This window comes from Schistocerca cancellata, chromosome 6 (genome assembly GCF_023864275.1).
Source record: "Schistocerca cancellata isolate TAMUIC-IGC-003103 chromosome 6, iqSchCanc2.1, whole genome shotgun sequence".
NCBI classification, from domain to species: Eukaryota; Metazoa; Arthropoda; class Insecta; order Orthoptera; family Acrididae; genus Schistocerca; species Schistocerca cancellata.
The window spans coordinates 135447617-135467406 of record NC_064631.1 but is presented as its reverse complement, the minus strand read 5'-3'; the positions used below and the strand labels follow the sequence as shown (position 1 = coordinate 135467406).

Here is a 19790-nt window from a genome sequence, read left to right as displayed (position 1 = left end):
GAGATGGCGCTGCCATACAGACGGACCAAATTCTGCTTCTGCCGATCCGCGTATTAATATGTAAAGCAGCCAATGAGATTGCTGCTTACGTAGAACCTTTTCTCCTCGTGGATCACACTCGCGCAGTGATACATGAATGAATGCGCGAGGTATTATAACGAGTGTACAGACCTCCGATTAGTCAGACTGCATTTGTCTGCACCAGTCTGCATTAGTCTGTACCAGTTCTACATTTGTCTGTACTAGTCTATAGTCAAGTTTCAGTCTGCGCCTAATAAGATTACCATATTCCTGTACATAGCCATGAAGATAAATGTATAGACACTTTTGTCAAGTATCAGAGATATATGTGAGAATAAGATTAACGTACCAATACCAAAGGAACTTCAGATTGTCAATTGTAAATAGCATCCAAAACCAAGTTAAGTAATTTTTATGCTTGTTATTATTTTAATAAACGTGTGTGAAAATTAATCAAGTTCTGTTTAAAGTTGGTCACCGTCAATCTGCTACTCTAAGCGTGCAAGTGGCATTTCTATCGTCTGACGTAACGGCAGAAGATAAACACGCCACGATAAGACCACAAGACATATTGCTGACACTCACCTACTTCGTTAGAGCGACAAGTCAAATAATCTGATCATGTGTGTACTGAAGGTCTTACAGTACGCACACCACACTTTGAGAGTATCTTTCAGCTTAGGGAAAAGTCAGAAGTCCCTCAGTGCTAGGTCAGAGAAGTAGGGAAGCTGACAAACCACTGCTGTGTTGTGTTTGGCCAAAAGCTCTGAATTAATTGTGGACGGTGGTGGGTACATTATTTTGGTGAAAGTGTCAACTGCTCGCTGCCCATAAGTCATGCCATTTGCATCTCACTGCTTCACGAAGGTGATGCAGAACCTCTTGGTAGTCCTCCTAGATCCTACTCATGATGGACTATGCCGCTGGAGTAAAAAAAAGAAAAAACAGTGGTCAGCATGGCTTAACATTGCTGTTGACGTGCCTCGCTGATTTGGGTCTTGGGGATGATACCCATAAACCCAAGACTCATCACCAGCGACCTCTATGTTCAGAAAGTTGGGATTACTGGTCACAGTATCAAGCATATCCTGTGCGATTTCTAAACAAAGTTGCTTCTGCTCAGTTTCTAGCAACAAATTTTGCTTTGATCATCCTGAGAGCCAAATGTTCTGTTAAAATGAAATGAATGAATCCGGTACTAATTTTAACCTCGTCCGCAAGTTTGCTGACCATGATTTGCCTACCTGCCTCACCAGGGTCCTTATGTGATCAATAACAATCTCATTTGTAGATATTGAGTGCCTATCTGAACGTGCTTCACTCTTCACTGGTGAGTGGCCATCTTTGGTTGTACCACTCCTTTATATGCGTGGTACCAATTGCTTCATCCCCAAACACTTGTTGAATCTTGCAGATTGTTTCAACTTGAGAATCACCAAGCCTAAAACAAAATTTGATGCAATAATGCTGTTTCACTTTTTTGTCATTTTGCCCATAACATAAAATCTGACTACCACTTACACATGTACACTTGTCAACAGCTACCTGGTAACTGATTGTTTCCACAGTCATGAAAAAAATTAGGCATGTGCACTACATGTAGTTACAAACAAAGTAAGTGTGCGAGCCCTGACACCATTCTTGCTTTCAACATTAAAAAAATAAGGTCGGATACATTTTTAACATCCCTTGTAGGAGTCCTTTATCCTGTGTGTGTCATGACCATGTTTGTGATCTGACTTGTGAGGACAATCTAAAAACTCAAGTTACATTTGATTATTTGAATAGTGCACAAAATTGTTGGAGAATTAAAATGTGTTGCATTTCAAAACATCATATTATATGCTGCAAGAGAGAAAGCCACACTTTACTCACAAATTGTACACAAGAGGAATGATCACCTTCCTACTGGAGGATAGTTCTCACAATTGTTACAAGAATCCTTTTCCTGATGAGTAACTTTGTTTCAGTGTCATGCTGCAAGTGTATATGCTGCAAGAGAGAAAGCCACACTTTACTCACAAATTGTACACAAGAGGAATGATCACCTTCCTCCTGGAGGATAGTTCTCACAATTGTTACAAGAATCCTTTTCCTGATGAGTAACTTTGTTTCAGTGTCACCCTTCTTAAGTTGTTGTTGTTGTTGTTGTTGTTGTTGTTGTTTTCAGTCCTGAGACTGGTTTGATGCAGTTCTCCATGCTACTCTATCCTGTGCAAGCTTCTTCATCTCCCAGTACCTACTGCAGCCTACATCCTTCTGAATCTGCTTACTGTATTCATCTCTTGGTCTCCCTCTACAATTTTTACCCTCCACGCTGCCCTCCAGTACTAAATTGGTGATCCCTTGATGGCTCAGAACATGTCCTGCCAACCGATCCCTTCTTCTAGTCAAGTTGTGCCACAAACTCCTCTTCTCCCAAATCTATTCAATACCTCCTCATTAGTTATGTGATCTACCCATCTAATCGTCAGCATTCTTCTGTAGCACCACATTTCGAAAGCTTCTATTCTCTTCTTGTCTAAACTATTTATCGTCCATGTTTCACTTCCATACATGGCTAAACTCCATACAAATACTTTCAGAAACGACTTCCTGACACTTAAATCTATTCTCGATGTTAACAAATTTCTCTTCTTCAGAAACGCTTTCCTTGTCATTGCCAGTCTACATTTTATATCCTCTCTACTTTGACCATCATCAGTTATTTTGCTCCCCAAATAGCAAAACTCCTTTACTACTTTAAGTGTCTCATTTCCTAATCTAATCCCCTCAGCATCACCCGACTTAATTCAACTACATTCCATTATCCTCGTTTTGCTTTTGTTGATATTCATCTTATACCCTCCTTTTAAGACACGGTCCATTCCGTTCAACTGCTCTTCCAAGTCCTTTGCTGTCTCTGACAGAATTACAATGTCATCAGCGAACCTAGAAGTTTTTATTTCTTCTCCATGGATTTTAATACCTACTCCGAACTTTTCTTTTGTTTCCTTTACTGCTTGCTCAATATACAGATTGAATAGCACCGGGGAGAGGCTACAACCCTGTCTCACTCCCTTCCCAACCGCTGCTTCCCTTTCATGTCCCTCGACTCTTATAACTGCCATCTGGTTTCTGTACAAATTGTAAATAGCCTTTCGATCCCTGTATTTTACCCCTGCCACCTTCAGAATTTGAAAGAGAGTATTCCAGTCAACATTGTCAAAAGCTTTCTCTAAGTCTACAAATGCTAGAAACGTAGGTTTGCCTTTTCTTAATCTTTCTTCTAAGATAAGTCGTAGGGTCAGTATTGCCTCACGTGTTCCAACATTTCTCCGGAATCCAAACTGATCTTCCCCGAGGTCGGCCTCTACCAGTTTTTCCATTCGTCTGTAAAGAATTCACGTTAGTATTTTGCAGCTGTGACTTATTAAACTTATAGTTCGGTAATTTTCACATCTGTCAACATCTGCTTTCTTTGGGATTGGAATTATTATAGTCTTCTTGAAGTCTGAGGGAATGTCGCCTGTCTCATACATCTTGCTCACCAGATGGTAGAGTTTTGTCAGGACTGGCTCTCCCAAGGCTGTCAGTAGTTCTAATGGAATGTTGTCTACTCCAGGGGCCTTGTTTCGACTTAGATCTTTCAGTGCTCTGTCAAACTCTTCACGCAGTATCATATCTCCCATTTCATCTTCATCTACATCCTCTTCCATTTCCATAATATGGGCCTCAAGAACATCGCAATATGGTCCTCAAGAACATCGCCCCTGTATAGACCCTCTATATACTCCGTCCACCTTTCTGCTTTCCCTGCTTTGCTTAGAACTGGGTTTCCATCTGAGCTCTTGATATTCATGTAAGTGGTTCTCTTGTCTCCAAAGGTCTCTTTAATTTTCCTGTAGGCAGTATCTATCTTACCCCTCGTGAGATAAGCCTCTTCATCCTTACATTTGTCGTGTAGCCATCCCTGCTTAGCCATTTTGCACTTCCTGTCGATATCATTTTTGAGACGTTTGTCTTCCTTTTTGCCTGCTTCACTTACTGCATTTTTGTATTTTCTCCTTTCATTAATTAAATTCAGTATCTCTTCTGTTACCCAAGGATTTCTACTAGCCCTAGAATTTTTACCTACTTGATCCTCTGCTGCCTTCACTATTTCATTCCTCAAAGCTACCCAATCTTCTTCTAATGTATTTCTTTTCCCCATTCCTGTCAATTGGTCCCTCTCTCCCTGAAACTCTGTACAACCTCTGGTTCTTTCAGTTTATCCAGGTCCCATCTCCTTAAATTCCCACCTTTTTGCAGTTTCTTCAGTTTTAATCTACAGTTCATAACCAATAGATTGTGGTCAGAGTCAACATCTGCCCCTGGAAATGTCTTAAAATTTAAAACCTGGTTCCTAAATCTCTGTCTTACCATTATATAATCTATCTGATACATTCTAGTATCTCAAGGCTTCTTCCATGTATACAACCTCCTTTCATGATTCTTAAACCAAGTGTTAGCTATGATTAAGTTATGCTCTGTGCAAAATTCTACCAGGCGGCTTCCTCTTTCATTTCTTAGCCCCAATCCATATTCACCTACTACGTTTCCTTCTCTTCCTTTTCCTACTGTCGAATTCCAGTCACCCACGACGAATAAATTTTCGTCTCCCTTCACTACCTGAATAATTTCTTTTTCTCATCATATATTTAATCAATTTCTTCATCATCTGCAGAGCTAGTTGGCATATAAACTTGTACTACTGTAGTAGGCGTGGTCTTCGTGTCTATCTTGGCCACAATAATGCGTTCACTATGCTGTTTGTAGTAGCTTACCCGCACTCTTATTTTTTTTATTCATTATTAAACCTACTCCTGCATTACACCTATTTGATTTTGTATTTATAACTCTGTATTCACCTGACCAAAAGTCTTGTTCCTCCTGCCACCGAACTTCACTGATACCCACTATATCTAACTTTAACCTATCCATTTCCCTTTTTAAATTTTCTAACCTACCTGCCTGATTAAGGGATCTGACATCCCACACTCCGATCCGTAGAACGCCAGTTTTCTTTCTCCTGATACTGACATCATCTTGAGTAGTCCCCGTCCGGAGATCCGAATGGGAGACTATTTTACTTCCAGAATATTTTACCCAAGAGGACGCCATCATCATTTAATCATACAGTTAAGCTGCATGCCCTCGGGAAAAATTACGGCTGTAGTTTCCCCTTGATTTCAGCCGTTTGCAGTACCACAACAGCTAGGCCAATTTGGTTAGTGTTCCTGGGCCAGATCAGTCAATCATCCAGTTTCCCCTGCAACTACTGAAAAGGCTGCTGCCCCTCTTCAGGAACCACACGTTTGTCTGGCCTCTCAACAGATACCCCTCCGTTGTGGTTGCACCTACAGTACGGCTATCTGTGTCATTGAGGCATGCAAGCCTCCCCACCAACGGCAAGGTCCATGGTTCATGGGGGGGGGGGGGGGGGGTTCTTAAATTGTTGTTTATAAACCCTAGTAGTCATATTTGATAAGGACTACAGATAAATCACATTCACCAATACTTGAAAGTTTTGTGAGTTGGGTCCTTCATAGACAAGTTAAAATTTTTCTGAATTATTCCAGTGAATCTCATTCTGCTTTCTGATTACCAAACAGTTAAATTGTTGATGCTGCTCTGTCGTAGGTCTGTATGTCTGGTAACATGAAAGAGTTGTTGTTTGCTTACATGCCACTTTGTGTTTGCTTGTATTGTGAATAAGTTGTTGATCTTGCCATTGATAGAGATTTAGTGGGTTCTGACAGAGAGTTCATGATTGCATTGAATATTTGGTATGACATTCCATCTTTGTATGCAAAAGGCTTTCCAGAAATTGAAAAACATGTCAAATCGTATTCCCGTTTTCCGTTCACTTCTAAATCTTGTAACAAGTGAGCAGCCTGAATTTTGAACAATCACTGCTTGTGGAATTCATGTTAATTTGTGCAGACGTATTATTTTTGCCTAAGTAAATAGCCATAACCAAGCACACGAGGTGCTCCACAACTCTAACAAATCAATATTAACAAGATAATCAAAAGATCTTGGTGGAACATAAATAATGGAAGGAGTGAGGGTCCACTCAGCAGAAATAACTGATTTGGGTTGAATGGTTGAGTTGCAAGTAAATGAGGCTGCAAACATTGTTAAGCTGTCAAATGATGTCCTTTACCAGAGCTATTGCAGAATACACCTACAGACACATGCATACACATCTATGGCTACATGTGCTGGGGTGAGCATTTTGTTTTGTAGAGTGATGATGGGAGGAAGGAGATGTAGAGGTGAAAGGAGAGTTGGAAGGAAGGGTGGCTGACAGCAGTGAGGGAAAGGCAGCAAATGTCTGGGTTAGAAGTATAGTACTGGTGAGCTCGCTCTGCCACAGGCAGGGAGAGTTTCATGTGTTGTGGAATGGTGTGGAAGAAGGGACTGGGAGGCAAAACAGAACAGAGGAAGAGAGAGACTGCAGAGAGGAAGGTGTGGAATACATTATGGTTGAAGATCAATGAAAAAGTCAAAGGCTGTCGCTGCAAACCTCCTAATTTTATTTGAATGTCAGTTGCCCAACTAAAACTGCAAAGTCCCAATGATTCTCGAAACAGATTCAGATTTCCACAAATCTGTGACCACAGTTTTCTAAATACTTTTTTTATTTTGTTATACTTATTTTCTGTTATAGACCCTGCTATTTGATACTAAGTAATTAATTTCAGTCTTCGACAACCATCTTTAGACCTCAAAATTATAAGACAGAGGCACTTAGCAGACTGCCATGCAGTGGCAAATGACATGCTTACAGTATTGGTTGTTTCCACTGCACATCCAGTTTACTTGAATAGTATGTTCCCCATTTATGGAATAAACAAATGCTCAAAACTGTTTCAGTAAGAGTCAAGAAAGCTTTCTACTGGTTCACTCAATCAGAATGCTAGAATATTAAAATAGAAACACTGCAAAGACAAGGGAGACTTGATTTAACAGAAGTAACAGATATTACAAAACAAATTGTAAAAACAGTTAATGAACTAAAACCAGCTTGAAGGAACAACTTTGCTACAAGATGAAAAGGTAAAATATCTCAATCGTCAGCTAGATGCCACCCAGACTACCACACAAACTTCATTCAAACATAATGGGTAAACCAAGTGTCTCCCAGTGCAGCTGGTACTTCCAAGTCTCATGCACACTGCCAGAACAAGGTGTCACACACTTCAACAGTTGTGCCTTACATTGAATTCTTTCCTCCTCCACATCAATAAATGCACAATTTTGAGCTCAAAATGCACAACTTGAAATAATTTGTAAAATCTAATGCACACAGGAAAACTAAAGCAATGAATGTTCATGATTGTATATGCCACCTATTGACATATATAAAACTCAAAATATTTTTCTTAATAGTTTCAGAGATATCAGGATATTAATATTTAAGACTTTTTCAAACTGTTTCTAACCCGAATCTTCTCATCCTTTGCACCTGTCATTACATACATGGTATTTGTTTTAATGGGCATTGCCTGCTGTGTGTGCTAGCGTTCATCAGAATACGTCACTTTGTTTATGATTTATGTACAGAAAACGTTATTTCCTGACTTTAAGTGCCTCCACTGCTACCACCACCACCACCACCACCACCACAACCACCGTAAAATATATATCTAACCAAACTACACTACACTATGACTATACAGTATAGCTTTCCCAGGCTGACATGCTTGCCTATCTGGGAAATGTATAATTAGTGATTATTACAATTTATTGATGGATTTTAATTAATTATGGCTTGTGGCTGAGTACAATGCTTACCCTGAAATTGCATAGTGTCATTAAATAGTGCTCACTCAGCCAGATACAGTGGTGTGTCCCCCCAGGGGGTCCACAACTCTTTTGTGGATACGTGCGTAGCGAGCACGGGACCCCGAGCTAATGTGGCCTTCCTTCCTTTCCGGGCTGCATACCTTCCCATTCCGCATCCTTCCCCATCCCTATCTTCGCCCCTCCTCCCCTCACCTCTCGCTCTTTCCTTCTTTCTCCCCATCTGGGAGTATGGTTTGTGCCTACGTCCGGAGACGGACGCTCGTAAATGTACTGCATTCCTTGCCTTCCTTGCTTTTATGTCTTCTTCCTTCCTTTGTCCTTCTCTTTTCCTTACCTCTTCTTTCTCTTTTCTCCGCTGCGGCGTTTGAGACCTCTCTTCCTTCCTTTCCCTTTCTCTTTCTTCCTCCCTGTGCGTGTCTGAAGGCCGACCCACGCCCTTCGTGCGTAGCCGGTGACGGGGTAACGCGTAATTCCCCGCCCCGGGTAGACAGGTAGGACACGTACGTACCCCCTGGTAACGGCCAGGCCCAGGGAGGGGTGATTACCCGAGCTGATACCTTCCGAAAATGCCGATTGGTCCCTCCGTCCGGTTGTCGGGAGGTGTGACCTGAGGTGTGAACAATCACCTAAGGCGGGAGTGCCCTCAGAGAGGGCCCCCACAAGGGAGGAGCGCGCCATCGGAGACGCCGGTAATCATGGGGGATTCTTCCGCAATGGTTTCCTCACCTTCCACTAAGTCTGCTCACAAACGTAAGTATACTGAGTCTCAGCCACAGACGATTCTTCCATCGTTGCCACAGTTCCTTGTTGTTTCTCGGTCTGATGAAGGTCACGACTTCTCCACGGTCAACCCTTTCATTATTCAGAAAGGAGTCGACGCAATAGCAGGTCCTGTAAAGTCTTGTTCCAGATTACGGAATGGCACCCTGTTGTTAGAAACACACAGTGCCCTCCAGGCACAAAAATTGCTGCGTACTTCTCTGCTCCACACCTTCCCTGTCCGGGTGGAACCGCACCGTACCTTGAATTCCTCGCGTGGAGTCGTTTATACACGCTCCCTCGATGGATTATCTGACGAAGAAATTCAGCACTATCTGTCTGACCAGGGCGTAACGGCAGTTCATAGAGTAATGAAACGGGTTGACACGAACATCATTCCAACCCGCACTGTCTTCTTGACATTTGACACAGTTCAACTCCCATCAAAAATCAAAGCAGGCTATGAGATAATTTCCGTTCGCCCTTACGTCCCAAACCCTACGCGTTGCTATCGATGTCAGCGGTTCAATCACACCAGCCAGTCCTGTTCCAATCCAGCCAAATGTGTTACGTGTGGCAAGGATGCCCATGAGGGTGCTTGTCCACCTCCATCCCCTCGCTGCATCAACTGTATGGGTGACCACGCTGCTTCCTCTCGAGATTGCCCCGTTTTTAAGGACGAGAAGCTCATCCAGGAAATAAGGGTGAAGGAAAAGGTGTCTACCTTTGCTGCTCGAAAATTATTCGCCAGTCGCAAGCCCACCGTGCCTCAGACAGGAAAATACAGCACTGTCCTTGCTTCTCCTCGGCCAACAAAGGAGGCGGCCACGCAGACTTGCGACCTCACCTTTAGTACCACGGTCGTCAGATCGGCCAGCGCAAAGATCGCTCGTTCAACCTCACCACTTTCGCCTGCCCACTCTGTGGCTCACCCTTCGTCGGGTTCTGCTATATCTCGAGCCCAAAAGTCGGACACCAAGTCTTCGAAAAAAGAGCATACTCGTGAAGAGTTTTTACGTACCGCAGCTTCACAACCATCGGTTCCTCCTTCATCTAAACAACATTCTTCCAAGAAGGCTACAAAGAAACCCAGTTCCTCTCCTTCTCCGCCAAGGCGTGCCCCCTCTACAGCACCACCTGGCGGAAATCGCCCTCGGCCATTTTCTGTGTCGCCGAGGCGCACTGCTGGTGGCCGGTCAACCGGCCGATCGCTGGTGGCAGGGACTGCTCCTGACCAACCTATGGATCAGGATCTTCTGCCTTCGGCTGAATGCCATTCCATGCTGTCGGTTGCTAGCTCCGAGCAGTCTTTGAGTTGACAGCAACTTTGGTCACATTCCTCCATTCTCTTTTCACCCCATGTCCATTATCCACTGGAATATCCGCGGCATTCGAGCCAATCGGGATGAATTGTCGGTCCTCTTACGCTCCTACTCGCCGGTCATCTTCTGTCTTCAGGAAACAAAGCTGCGTCCCCATGACCGCTTTGTTCTCCCTCATTTTCAGTCTGTCCGATATGATCTCCCCTCTGTTGAAGGCTCTCCAGCCCATGGAGGACTCATGATTCTTCTCCGTGATACTATCCATTATCACCCAATCCCCTTAAACACTTCCTTCCAAGCTGTCGCCGTCCGTCTTTCACTTTCCGGATACACGTTCTCTCTTTCTACTGTATACATTCCATCGTCCACACCAATGGCACGAGCTGATCTCCTTCATCTTCTTGGTCAGCTTCCACCCCCCTATTTGCTGGTTGGGGACTTCAATGCCCACCACCCGCTTTGGGGATCTCCACAGCCTTGTCCACGTGGCTCCGTATTGCTAGACGTCTTCCACCAAGCGGATCTAGTTTGCCTCAACACTGGGGTCCCCACACTTTTGTCTGCCTCCACGACAACCTTATCTCATTTGGACCTTGCGGTCGGTACTGTTCCGCTAGCTCGGCGCTTCGAATGGCTCGCCCTTGATGATACACACTCGAGTGACCACTTTCCATGTGTCCTCAGACTGCAGCCTCAACTGCCATATATGCGCCCGCGACGCTGGAAGTTTGCCCAAGCCGATTGGACACTTTTTTCGTCTCTCGCGACATTCGATGACCGTCGCTTTCCCAGCGTCGACGATGAGGTCACACACATTACCGACGTTATCCTTACAGCTGCGGAACGTTCAATGCCACGCACCTCCGAATTGCCCCGGCGCCCCCCAGTTCCTTGGTGGAACGAGGCATGCCGTGACGCAATACGTGAGCGGCGACGTGCTCTTCGCATTTTCCGTCACCATCCTACTTTGGCCAACTGTATCCGCTATAAGCAGCTCCGTGCGCGATGCCGTCGCGTCATCCGCGATAGCAAGAAGGCAAGCTGGAAATTCTTTATTAGCTCATTTAACACCTTCACTCCCTCCTCGGAAGTTTGGAGTCGGCTTCGACGGTTCTCAGGCGCGCCTAGTTTCTCCCCGGTTTCTGGGCTCACTGTCGCGCATGATACCTTAGTGGACCCCGTCGCAATTTCTAACTCGTTGGGTCAGCACTTTGCTGAGATTTCGAGCTCTTCAAATTACCCGCCAGCGTTTCTCCCGAAGAAACGTGCAGCGGAAGTGCGACCTCTTGCTTTCTCCTCCCAAAATCACGAAAGCTACAATACTGTTTTCTCCATGCGGGAACTCCAACATGCCCTCTCATCTTCTCGCTCCTCCGCCCCAGGACCGGATGGTATCCATGTCCAAATGTTGCTGCATTTACCAACCCCTAGTCTGCGTTACCTCCTTCGCCTTTATAATCGAATTTGGACCGACAGTACCTTTCCTAAACGGTGGCGGGAAGCTATCGTCGTTCCCGTTCCGAAACCTGGAAAGGACAAACATCTCCCCTCTAGCTATCGCCCCATTTCTCTCACGAGTAGTGTCTGTAAGGTTTTGGAGCGTATGGTGAATTACCGTTTAGCTTGGTGGCTGGAATCCCGCAGTCTTTTAACACCAGCCCAATGCGGATTCCGGAAGCATCGTTCTGCAGTTGACCATCTTGTTGCTCTCTCCACTTATATAATGAACAATTTTCTCCGGAAACGCCAAACGGTAGCAATATTTTTCGATCTGGAGAGAGCATACGATACCTGTTGGAGGACAGGCATCCTCCGCACACTGTTCTCTTGGGGCTTTCGAGGCCGGCTGCCCCTTTTTCTTCGCGAATTTATGGCAGAGCGCACTTTTAGGGTGCGGGTGAACACTACTCTCTCCCGTACTTTCTCCCAAGAAAACGGGGTACCCCAGGGATCCGTGCTGAGTGTTGTACTGTTTGCCATCGCCATAAATCCAATTATGGATTGTCTCCTTCCTGATGTCTCGGGCTCCCTCTTTGTGGACGATTTTGCGATCTACTACAGCTCTCAACGGACCAGCCTTCTTGAACGACGTCTTCAAGGATGTCTCGATCGCCTCCACTCGTGGAGCATCGAAACCGGCTTCCGTTTCTCACCCAGTAAGACCGTTTGTGTCAATTTTTGGCGACGTAAGGAGTTTCTTCCGCCCTCCTTACATCTAGGTCCTGTCAACCTTCCGTTTTCAGACGTCGCTAAATTCTTGGGTCTTATGTTTGACAGAAAACTGTGCTGGTCCTCCCATGTTTCCTATCTTTCGGCTCGCTGTCTGCGATCGCTTAACACCCTCCGTGTCCTGAATGGTACCTCCTGGGGAGCGGACCGAGTGGTCCTTCTCCGCCTCTATCGCGCCTTAGTGCGCTCAAAATTGGATTACGGAAGCATAGTCTACTCCTCTGCTCGGCCGTCTATTCTTCGGCGTCTCGACTCTATCCACCACCGTGGATTACGTTTAGTGTCTGGAGCTTTTTACACTAGCCCTGTGGAAAGCCTTTATGCTGAGACTGCTGAACCTCCGCTGTCCAATCGGCGAGCAGTCCTCCTGAGTCGTTATGCTAGCCATCTGTCTTCCATGCCTGCTAATCCAGCCCATGACCTTTTTTTCGACGCCTCCTTCGATGTAGGGTATGCAGGCCGCTCCTCCTCCCTACTACCCCCGGGAGTCCGCTTCCGTCAATTGCTCCATTCTCTTTCCTGCCGCTTTCCGAAAACCTTCTTGACAACTTGGGGTACAGCACCGCCTTGGCTCCGTCCCCGGATCTGCCTGCTCCGTGACCTTTGTCAATTTCCCAAGGATGGTACCCCTACACTTGTTTATCGTCGGGCATTTGCTGCTCTATGTGCACAAATGACGGACGCCACATTTATTTACACCGATGGCTCGAAAACATCCTTAGGTGTAGGGAGTGCCTATATTGTTGGCGACACCCCAAATCGCTTTCGACTTCCCGACCAGTGTTCGGTTTATACTGCGGAGCTTTACGCTGTTCTCCAGGCTGTCCACTACATCCGCCGCCATCAGCGGATACAGTACGTTATCTGCTCCGATTCTCTCAGCTCTCTCCTCAGTCTCCAAGCTCTTTACCCTGTGCACCCTCTGGTCCACCGGATTCAGGACTGTCTGCGCTTGCTCCACCTGGGGGGCGTCTCGGTGGCGTTCCTCTGGCTCCCGGGACACGCTGGTATCTGTGGGAATGAGGCGGCCGATATGGCGGCCAAGGCTGCAGTCTCTCTTCCTCGGCCAGCTATTCAGTCGCTTCCCTTCACCGATCTACGGAGCGGTTTATGTCGCCAAGTTGCTCATTTATGGCATGCGCATTGGTCAACACTTCCCCGTAATAAATTGCGGGAAGTGAAAGCCCTTCCTTGCGCTTGGACCTCTTCCTCCCGAACGCGTCGTCGGGAGGAGGTAATTTTAGCTAGACTCCGGATAGGGCACTGTCTTTTTAGCCATAGACATCTTTTAAGCGGTGATCCTCCTCCACTCTGTCCCCACTGCTCTCAGCCGTGGACGGTCAGACACCTTTTAATTGAATGCCCCTATTTTAATCAGTTACGCTCCCGTCTACAGCTATCGCCTGATCTATCGTCGATTTTAGCAGATGACACGCGCTCAGCCGACCGCGTTCTGCAGTTTATTAGTGACAGTGAAATGACGTCAGTCATTTGAAGTTTTTTTTTTTTTGGGGACACTCACCCCCTGTCTGTAGTGGATTTTTAAGCATTCTTTCTACTTTTAGTTTCTCCAATTTTATGAGTTTGTTCCCATTGCTGCTGGTTTTCAATTTCGGTTTTTTACTGTCTTAAGTCACGGGCTGGGCGCTAATGACCATAGAAGTTTTGCGCCCTAAAACCACAAAAAAAAAAAACAATGGTGTGTCTCAGGGTGTTAACATTAATTATTTTTGGTGCTGTTAATTTTCTTGATATTAGTAAATTTATTATTCTTATATTAACTATAAATAATTATCCATGGTGTGGTATTTGTGGATATGCACTGCATGTGATTTAACTTAAAATTCTCCATCCTATAGTGGTTTTGTATGTTATATGACTATAGCACGTTGACAATCTTAATAATCGTATTACCGAGTTAATAAGTTTCTGCTGTTTCAGCAGTTTGGTCATTGGTGGAAATTGATGCTCTAGCTGCATTTACCCACTGACCAACATGAGTCAGACATGCCTTTTTGGTTTTGACTGCATTCCTAGCAGGTAGCTCCAGGGACTACACCTCACTGACATCTGTCAATCTCATATGTTGACTGCAGTTGCCCATCTGTCCACATTGCAAGATAGATTGTCATGCTACCATGCATGGCTGTGGCACAGGTAGTCTGCTTGTGGAGTAGGTCTGTGATAAGCTCTTTAGCGTACTAAGCAATGGATCCCTTGTCACTGCTGATATGCCTTCCACGAGTAGCCAGAATGTTGGGTGAGACTTTATAGAATTAATGGGATGGCAGCACACACACACATACACACACACACACACACACACACACACACACACACACACACACACACACACACACACTCCCCCCACCCCAGAACCTATCATCCACATCAGTGTGTGTCACACACAAGTCCACCTGCTGGCACCTGTGTCCACCTGCTGGCACCAGAGTGAGCTCAGTTGGGCCTCATCATTATCCCACTGCCAACCACCTTTCTTCCCAATCCTTTCACCCCCCCCCCCCCCCCCCCGCCTCCCACTGTCTCCTTTCTCCCATTGCTCACTCCACACTATGCAACCCCTCACTTCAGTTGAGCTGCAATACCAGTGCAATGTAGTCAGCCACATACTCATGCATGCAAAAATTAGACCCTTTAGCTTAGTGATTATCAAAATACACAGATCCAGTGTGCTCACTAACCTGTGACTTTTCTTATTTTCAGTTTCGGGTAATTCTGGTTCAGGTACTGATTGCAGATTTTGTGCTGTCATTCGTAGTAGACCGGATCTGTTTGTGGTTGTTTGGTGAAGGAAGACTGCATATTGATTAAGCCAGCATTCCACAATATCTCATGAAGGTATTCATTCATAATTATCTGTGATCAATTTTTGTCCACTCTATTAAGTTCATGGAACTTGCAAGCAGTGTTACATAGTCATTTTTGAGAATATGCCATCAAATACAAATGTAAAAATTGTACATTGTAAATTTATCCTCTTTGTATATATATTCCATGAAAGTATATTTGTATACAGAGTAACTTTATGGTACTCAGTAAATAAGATATATTTATGTAATAAAAATGTGTTATGTCAGAGCTGTTGCTGTTGACAATGTACAACTTGTTAATTGGAGGAAGAAAGTTATTTGTAAAATACACCTTTGATATCTTCTGTCTGCGAAATTTTGTTTTTAAAACTTGAACAACAAGACAGGTCAAGTATCTCAGAAACAATACATTTTTCTAAAGTTGCATCTATTTTTACAACATTTTTATCTCCTTTCTAATGCTAATATGGTAATGTTCAAGGGGTAAATGAAATTATTCATGTTGGTGAATAGTATAAATTTTTTAAAGCCATGTTTACCTGGTTTGCAGTTACACGTGAGATATAAGAAAATATAAACATTGTCTGTTATTTACTCCCTGGCTGTTTTATTGCCACAAACTGTAACAGACAAAATAATGAAAATTCTTATCAAAGCAAGTTTGTTTATGTAGATGGAAGCTTAGAATCCATGATTACTCTAGTTATAATCCAAAGAAAGCCACATGTAATGCTACCAGTTTTCTGTTTTTTAATGTAAATGATGTTTTACTATTGTCTTAGAACCACTACCAAATACCATGTGATTTTTGTGTGTACTTTTATTTTTGTTGTGAATAGTCTGTTGTTACAGTACAGGTTTAATATTGCTTCAGTACCAGCTTACTTTTATATTTGGTATATATGAAAACAAACAAAATTAATTTTGGAGTCATATGAAGGTATAACTCTAAAAAATGTAGTTTCATAAGCAGAACGAATGTAGCAATATGTTCAGTAAACTATAACCTGTTTGTATGGAAAAATTAAAATATATTTATGAGGTGAAAGAGATGCAGGTCATCTTTAATCAGCTGAGAAAAGATTGCAACAGAAGAAATCCAGAGGACAGTGCTGTTGGTGTGTGCGTGCAGATAATGTTAGTAGCATATTTGATGGGGGATGTTGTTGTTTGCCATACTGAGTGAACAACAGATGTGGCCCATAAGGAGGAAAATCTTACTGTGTTTGATCAAAAATGAGCCCTGTTGTTATTGTATCAGGAGAATTGTGCAATTTCAAACACACTCATGTTTCGTAGTTCATTATCAATAGTTTCTATAAATAAGCAGTTTGGCATAATACATACTACAGTTTAAAAAATGTTTACATGCTTGTTTAAGATACTTTTGAGAGGACAAAATAAAGGTAAAATCTTTGTATTGTGACATTCCATTGGTAGCTCAATGTCAGTCATCTATCTGAGCTCCGTTATTACATGTAAAAATATTAAGAGGTACTCTGTGTTGAAAACAATTATTCTGAGATGTCTTGCATTATCTGATTATAAGTGGAAGAAGAGGAACATTATTCTTTCAATAAATTATGAAGCTCAAGAACATGGCTTGATTGTTGACTTTACTATCATGATAGGTTCCTTCATTTAATGATAGTACAAAATGTCTTGTCTGTAAAAACAGGAAATTTTTAAAATGATTCATGAACGTTTTAATTCAAATGTTATTCAGTTTTCTAAGTGGTGTTTAGTTTCGATATGGATATGTTGAATAAGTAGCAGTAAATTTTTGAGGAATGTTTGTCTGTTAAGATAACTGTGTCCTGAGAGCTGTTTCCTTTATTTATTTATTATCAAATATTCATTTTCTATATACTGTCAGAATGAACAACATATTTTCTTGTTGTAATGTTAAAATGTTGATAAACAGTTTTTATGTAACAGTAAACTGCTTTTATGTAACAGTAAACTGCTTTTTTTTTACATTTTAATTATGATCAACTTTAGCCAGTGGCTGTAGTATTGCTGCAGTATTCCTTATTTATAATCTTTTATAAGAACATATTCACTTATTATTACATTATAATGAAACTGCTGCATTAAGATTCTAATTGAGTTTCATATTATTAGTCATCAAAATGATTGTGCACTGCTTTCTAAATGTTGCAGCAGTGGCAAATTGAAGAGGAACATAGAGTATTCTCTATCTTTGTCTAACGTATTACTTCCTGTTTGTGCATTGTCAGTTGAATCTTTTACTGTGTTTGAATGGTTTTGATTAAATGATTTTATAAAGGTTAACATTTTACTTTTTACAAAAATATGGAAGCAGTGTCACAACATGGTTATATTTAGTACATTTTTTTCTTTTCACACCACTGAAAGTATTTTTATAATTTGAATTATGTAGTATTGTGTGGAAAGCTAATGCACAGCAGTGTCTTTCCTGTTTTACCATTTAATGGCACGCTTATAATCTTAGCACTTGATTTCATTTTTCTCGTGCCTTCAAGTAAATAAATTTTTTTGTGAAATTTATAATGCAGTATTCACATTGATATGCTGCAAAAGTTTTAAATAATCCAGAATTGGTAACAGCTAAACCATTTCCCTTTCACTTTACAATAGAATCAAACATAGCTGAGTAGTAGAATTAATGATATTACCACCACCTTAAGTAAGTATATATAGTTGATTGCATTCAATAACATTTCACAACACAAATATCAAATCCAACATTTTAGGGGCCACTAATCGGATTGGTGTCGGTTCCAATGACATTTCACCCCTGAAGAGGATATAAAGACGATGAATTTTAGGCTTAAATATGCAGTGTTCATGACTGTCAGGCTTATTGGTATCAGTCCTGGTAACAATTGATCCATTGTGGTGAGTCAATATTGGGTGGAAGAGTCTTAACCAAACTTCTTACATGCAGGTAGATTTCATTCCTTTTTCCTATGCAGCATAAGACTGGGCACCATTAAGTTATCAACAAAAAGCAGTATATTTTTAACACTTCTTTTACAGTAAACACTCTAATTACTTGAAATTGGAGTTGAAATCTTTTCAAGATGTCAAAGTTCATATTACCCTCTACCTGTTGGAAGAAAATATTCCTTTGAAGACATTAACTTCTAAACTTTTGAAAGCTATTTTTTGCTATGAAACAGGAAGTTTGACTTCCCAGTAAGTGCTTTTCAACTTTTCACCAGCTTATCCATTAGCTGGCAGTCATCACAAAGCTGAGCAGTTATCACTGTACATCCATCTTCTACTTATGAGCATTAATCTGTTACCACATTAATGGTACCAGGAAATAAGTAATTAAAGTTATTGATGTTTGAATTGCAAGACAGAGGGATGAAAACAATACACAATTTATCTAACACAGGGATGGAATATTGTACACAAGAGATTTATCCTAGTAACAAAAGAAATAAGTGATACATTGCTCCAGTGCCAGCTGGGTAGTTTATTATACTTGAGCAAGATAACTGATGAAAGGCTTCAGAGATTATCACCAAGTCTTTTACCCAGATACACTGAAACAGATGCAACATAAAGAAAATATTTGCCTCAAAAGAAAGCACTAACACATTGTGAAAGCTGTTGCAGGATTAATTTCACACTTCAGAGCTATAAACTGTTAACAGAATGAGAGAACAAATGGAAATGCTACAATGTTTGCCAGTAAAATTGCAACATCGTGAAGGCAGCATGATACAAACAACAAAATGGCATGAAATGTACATCCTGGGATATGAAAACAATTTACCAGTTAAACCACACAGAGTAGGCAGGGGTAACACATACACTCATTGCAAAAGGATTGATTCTGCACGAAATTTTCACTCAGAATTTGCATTTGAGTGTGGTTTGTTTGTGAGAAGATAGTGTTAGATCAGATGTAAGAAGAAGAAATGTCAACAAGTGTGTGTCAGAATTTGACAGCAACAGGATTGTGACTTTTCAAGAATATGGTTTACCATTCTACAATACTGCTGCTTGCATCTACATATACATGTACATCTACACTCTGCAAACCACCGTGATGTGCATGGCAGAGGGAACATTCTATTGTCCTATTTATTAGGATTTCATCCTATTCCACTCACATACAGAGCATGAGAAGAATGATAGAATGAGTGCCTTTGTGCAGGCAGTAATTATTCTAATCTTATCCTCATGGTTTAGAATAATTGCTGCCTGCACAAAGGCACTCATTCTATCATTCTTCTCATGCTCTGTATGTTCCTTATCCTCATGGTCCCCTCCCCATGAACCATGGACCTTGCCGTTGGTGGGGAGGCTTGCGTGCCTCAGCGATACAGATAGCCGTACCGTAGGTACAACCACAACGGAGGGGTATCTGTTGAGAGGCCAGACAAACGTGTGGTTCCTGAAGAGGGGCAGCAGCCTTTTCAGTAGTTGCAAGGGCAACAGTCTGGATGATTGACTGATCTGGCCTTGTAACAATAACCAAAACGGCCTTGCTGTGCTGGTACTGCGAACGGCTGAAAGCAAGGGGAAACTACGGCCGTAATTTTTCCCGAGGGCATGCAGCTTTACTGTATGATTAAATGATGATGGCGTCCTCTTGGGTAAAATATTCCGGAGGTAAAATAGTCCCCCATTCGGATCTCCGGGCGGGGACTACTCAAGATGATGTCATTATCAGGAGAAAGAAAACTGGCATTCTACGGATCGGAGCGTGGAATGTCATATCCCTTAAACGGGCAGGTAGGTTAGAAAATTTAAAAAGGGAAATGGAAAGGTTAAAGTTAGATATAGTGGGAAT

At 42.5% G+C, this 19790-nt stretch overlaps 1 protein-coding gene across 1 annotated transcript in view; it reads left to right on the top strand.

The window, feature by feature from the left end:
- Positions 1–16937, top strand: part of LOC126190967 (endoplasmic reticulum transmembrane helix translocase) — a 176233-nt gene extending 159296 nt beyond the window's left edge. The window contains exon 22 of the mRNA XM_049931631.1: positions 14889–16937. Within this exon, the coding sequence (XP_049787588.1) occupies positions 14889–14996 (108 nt within the window). The 3' untranslated portion in view covers positions 14997–16937. The remainder of the gene's footprint in view (positions 1–14888) is intronic.
- The last annotated feature ends 2853 nt before the right edge of the window (positions 16938–19790 follow it).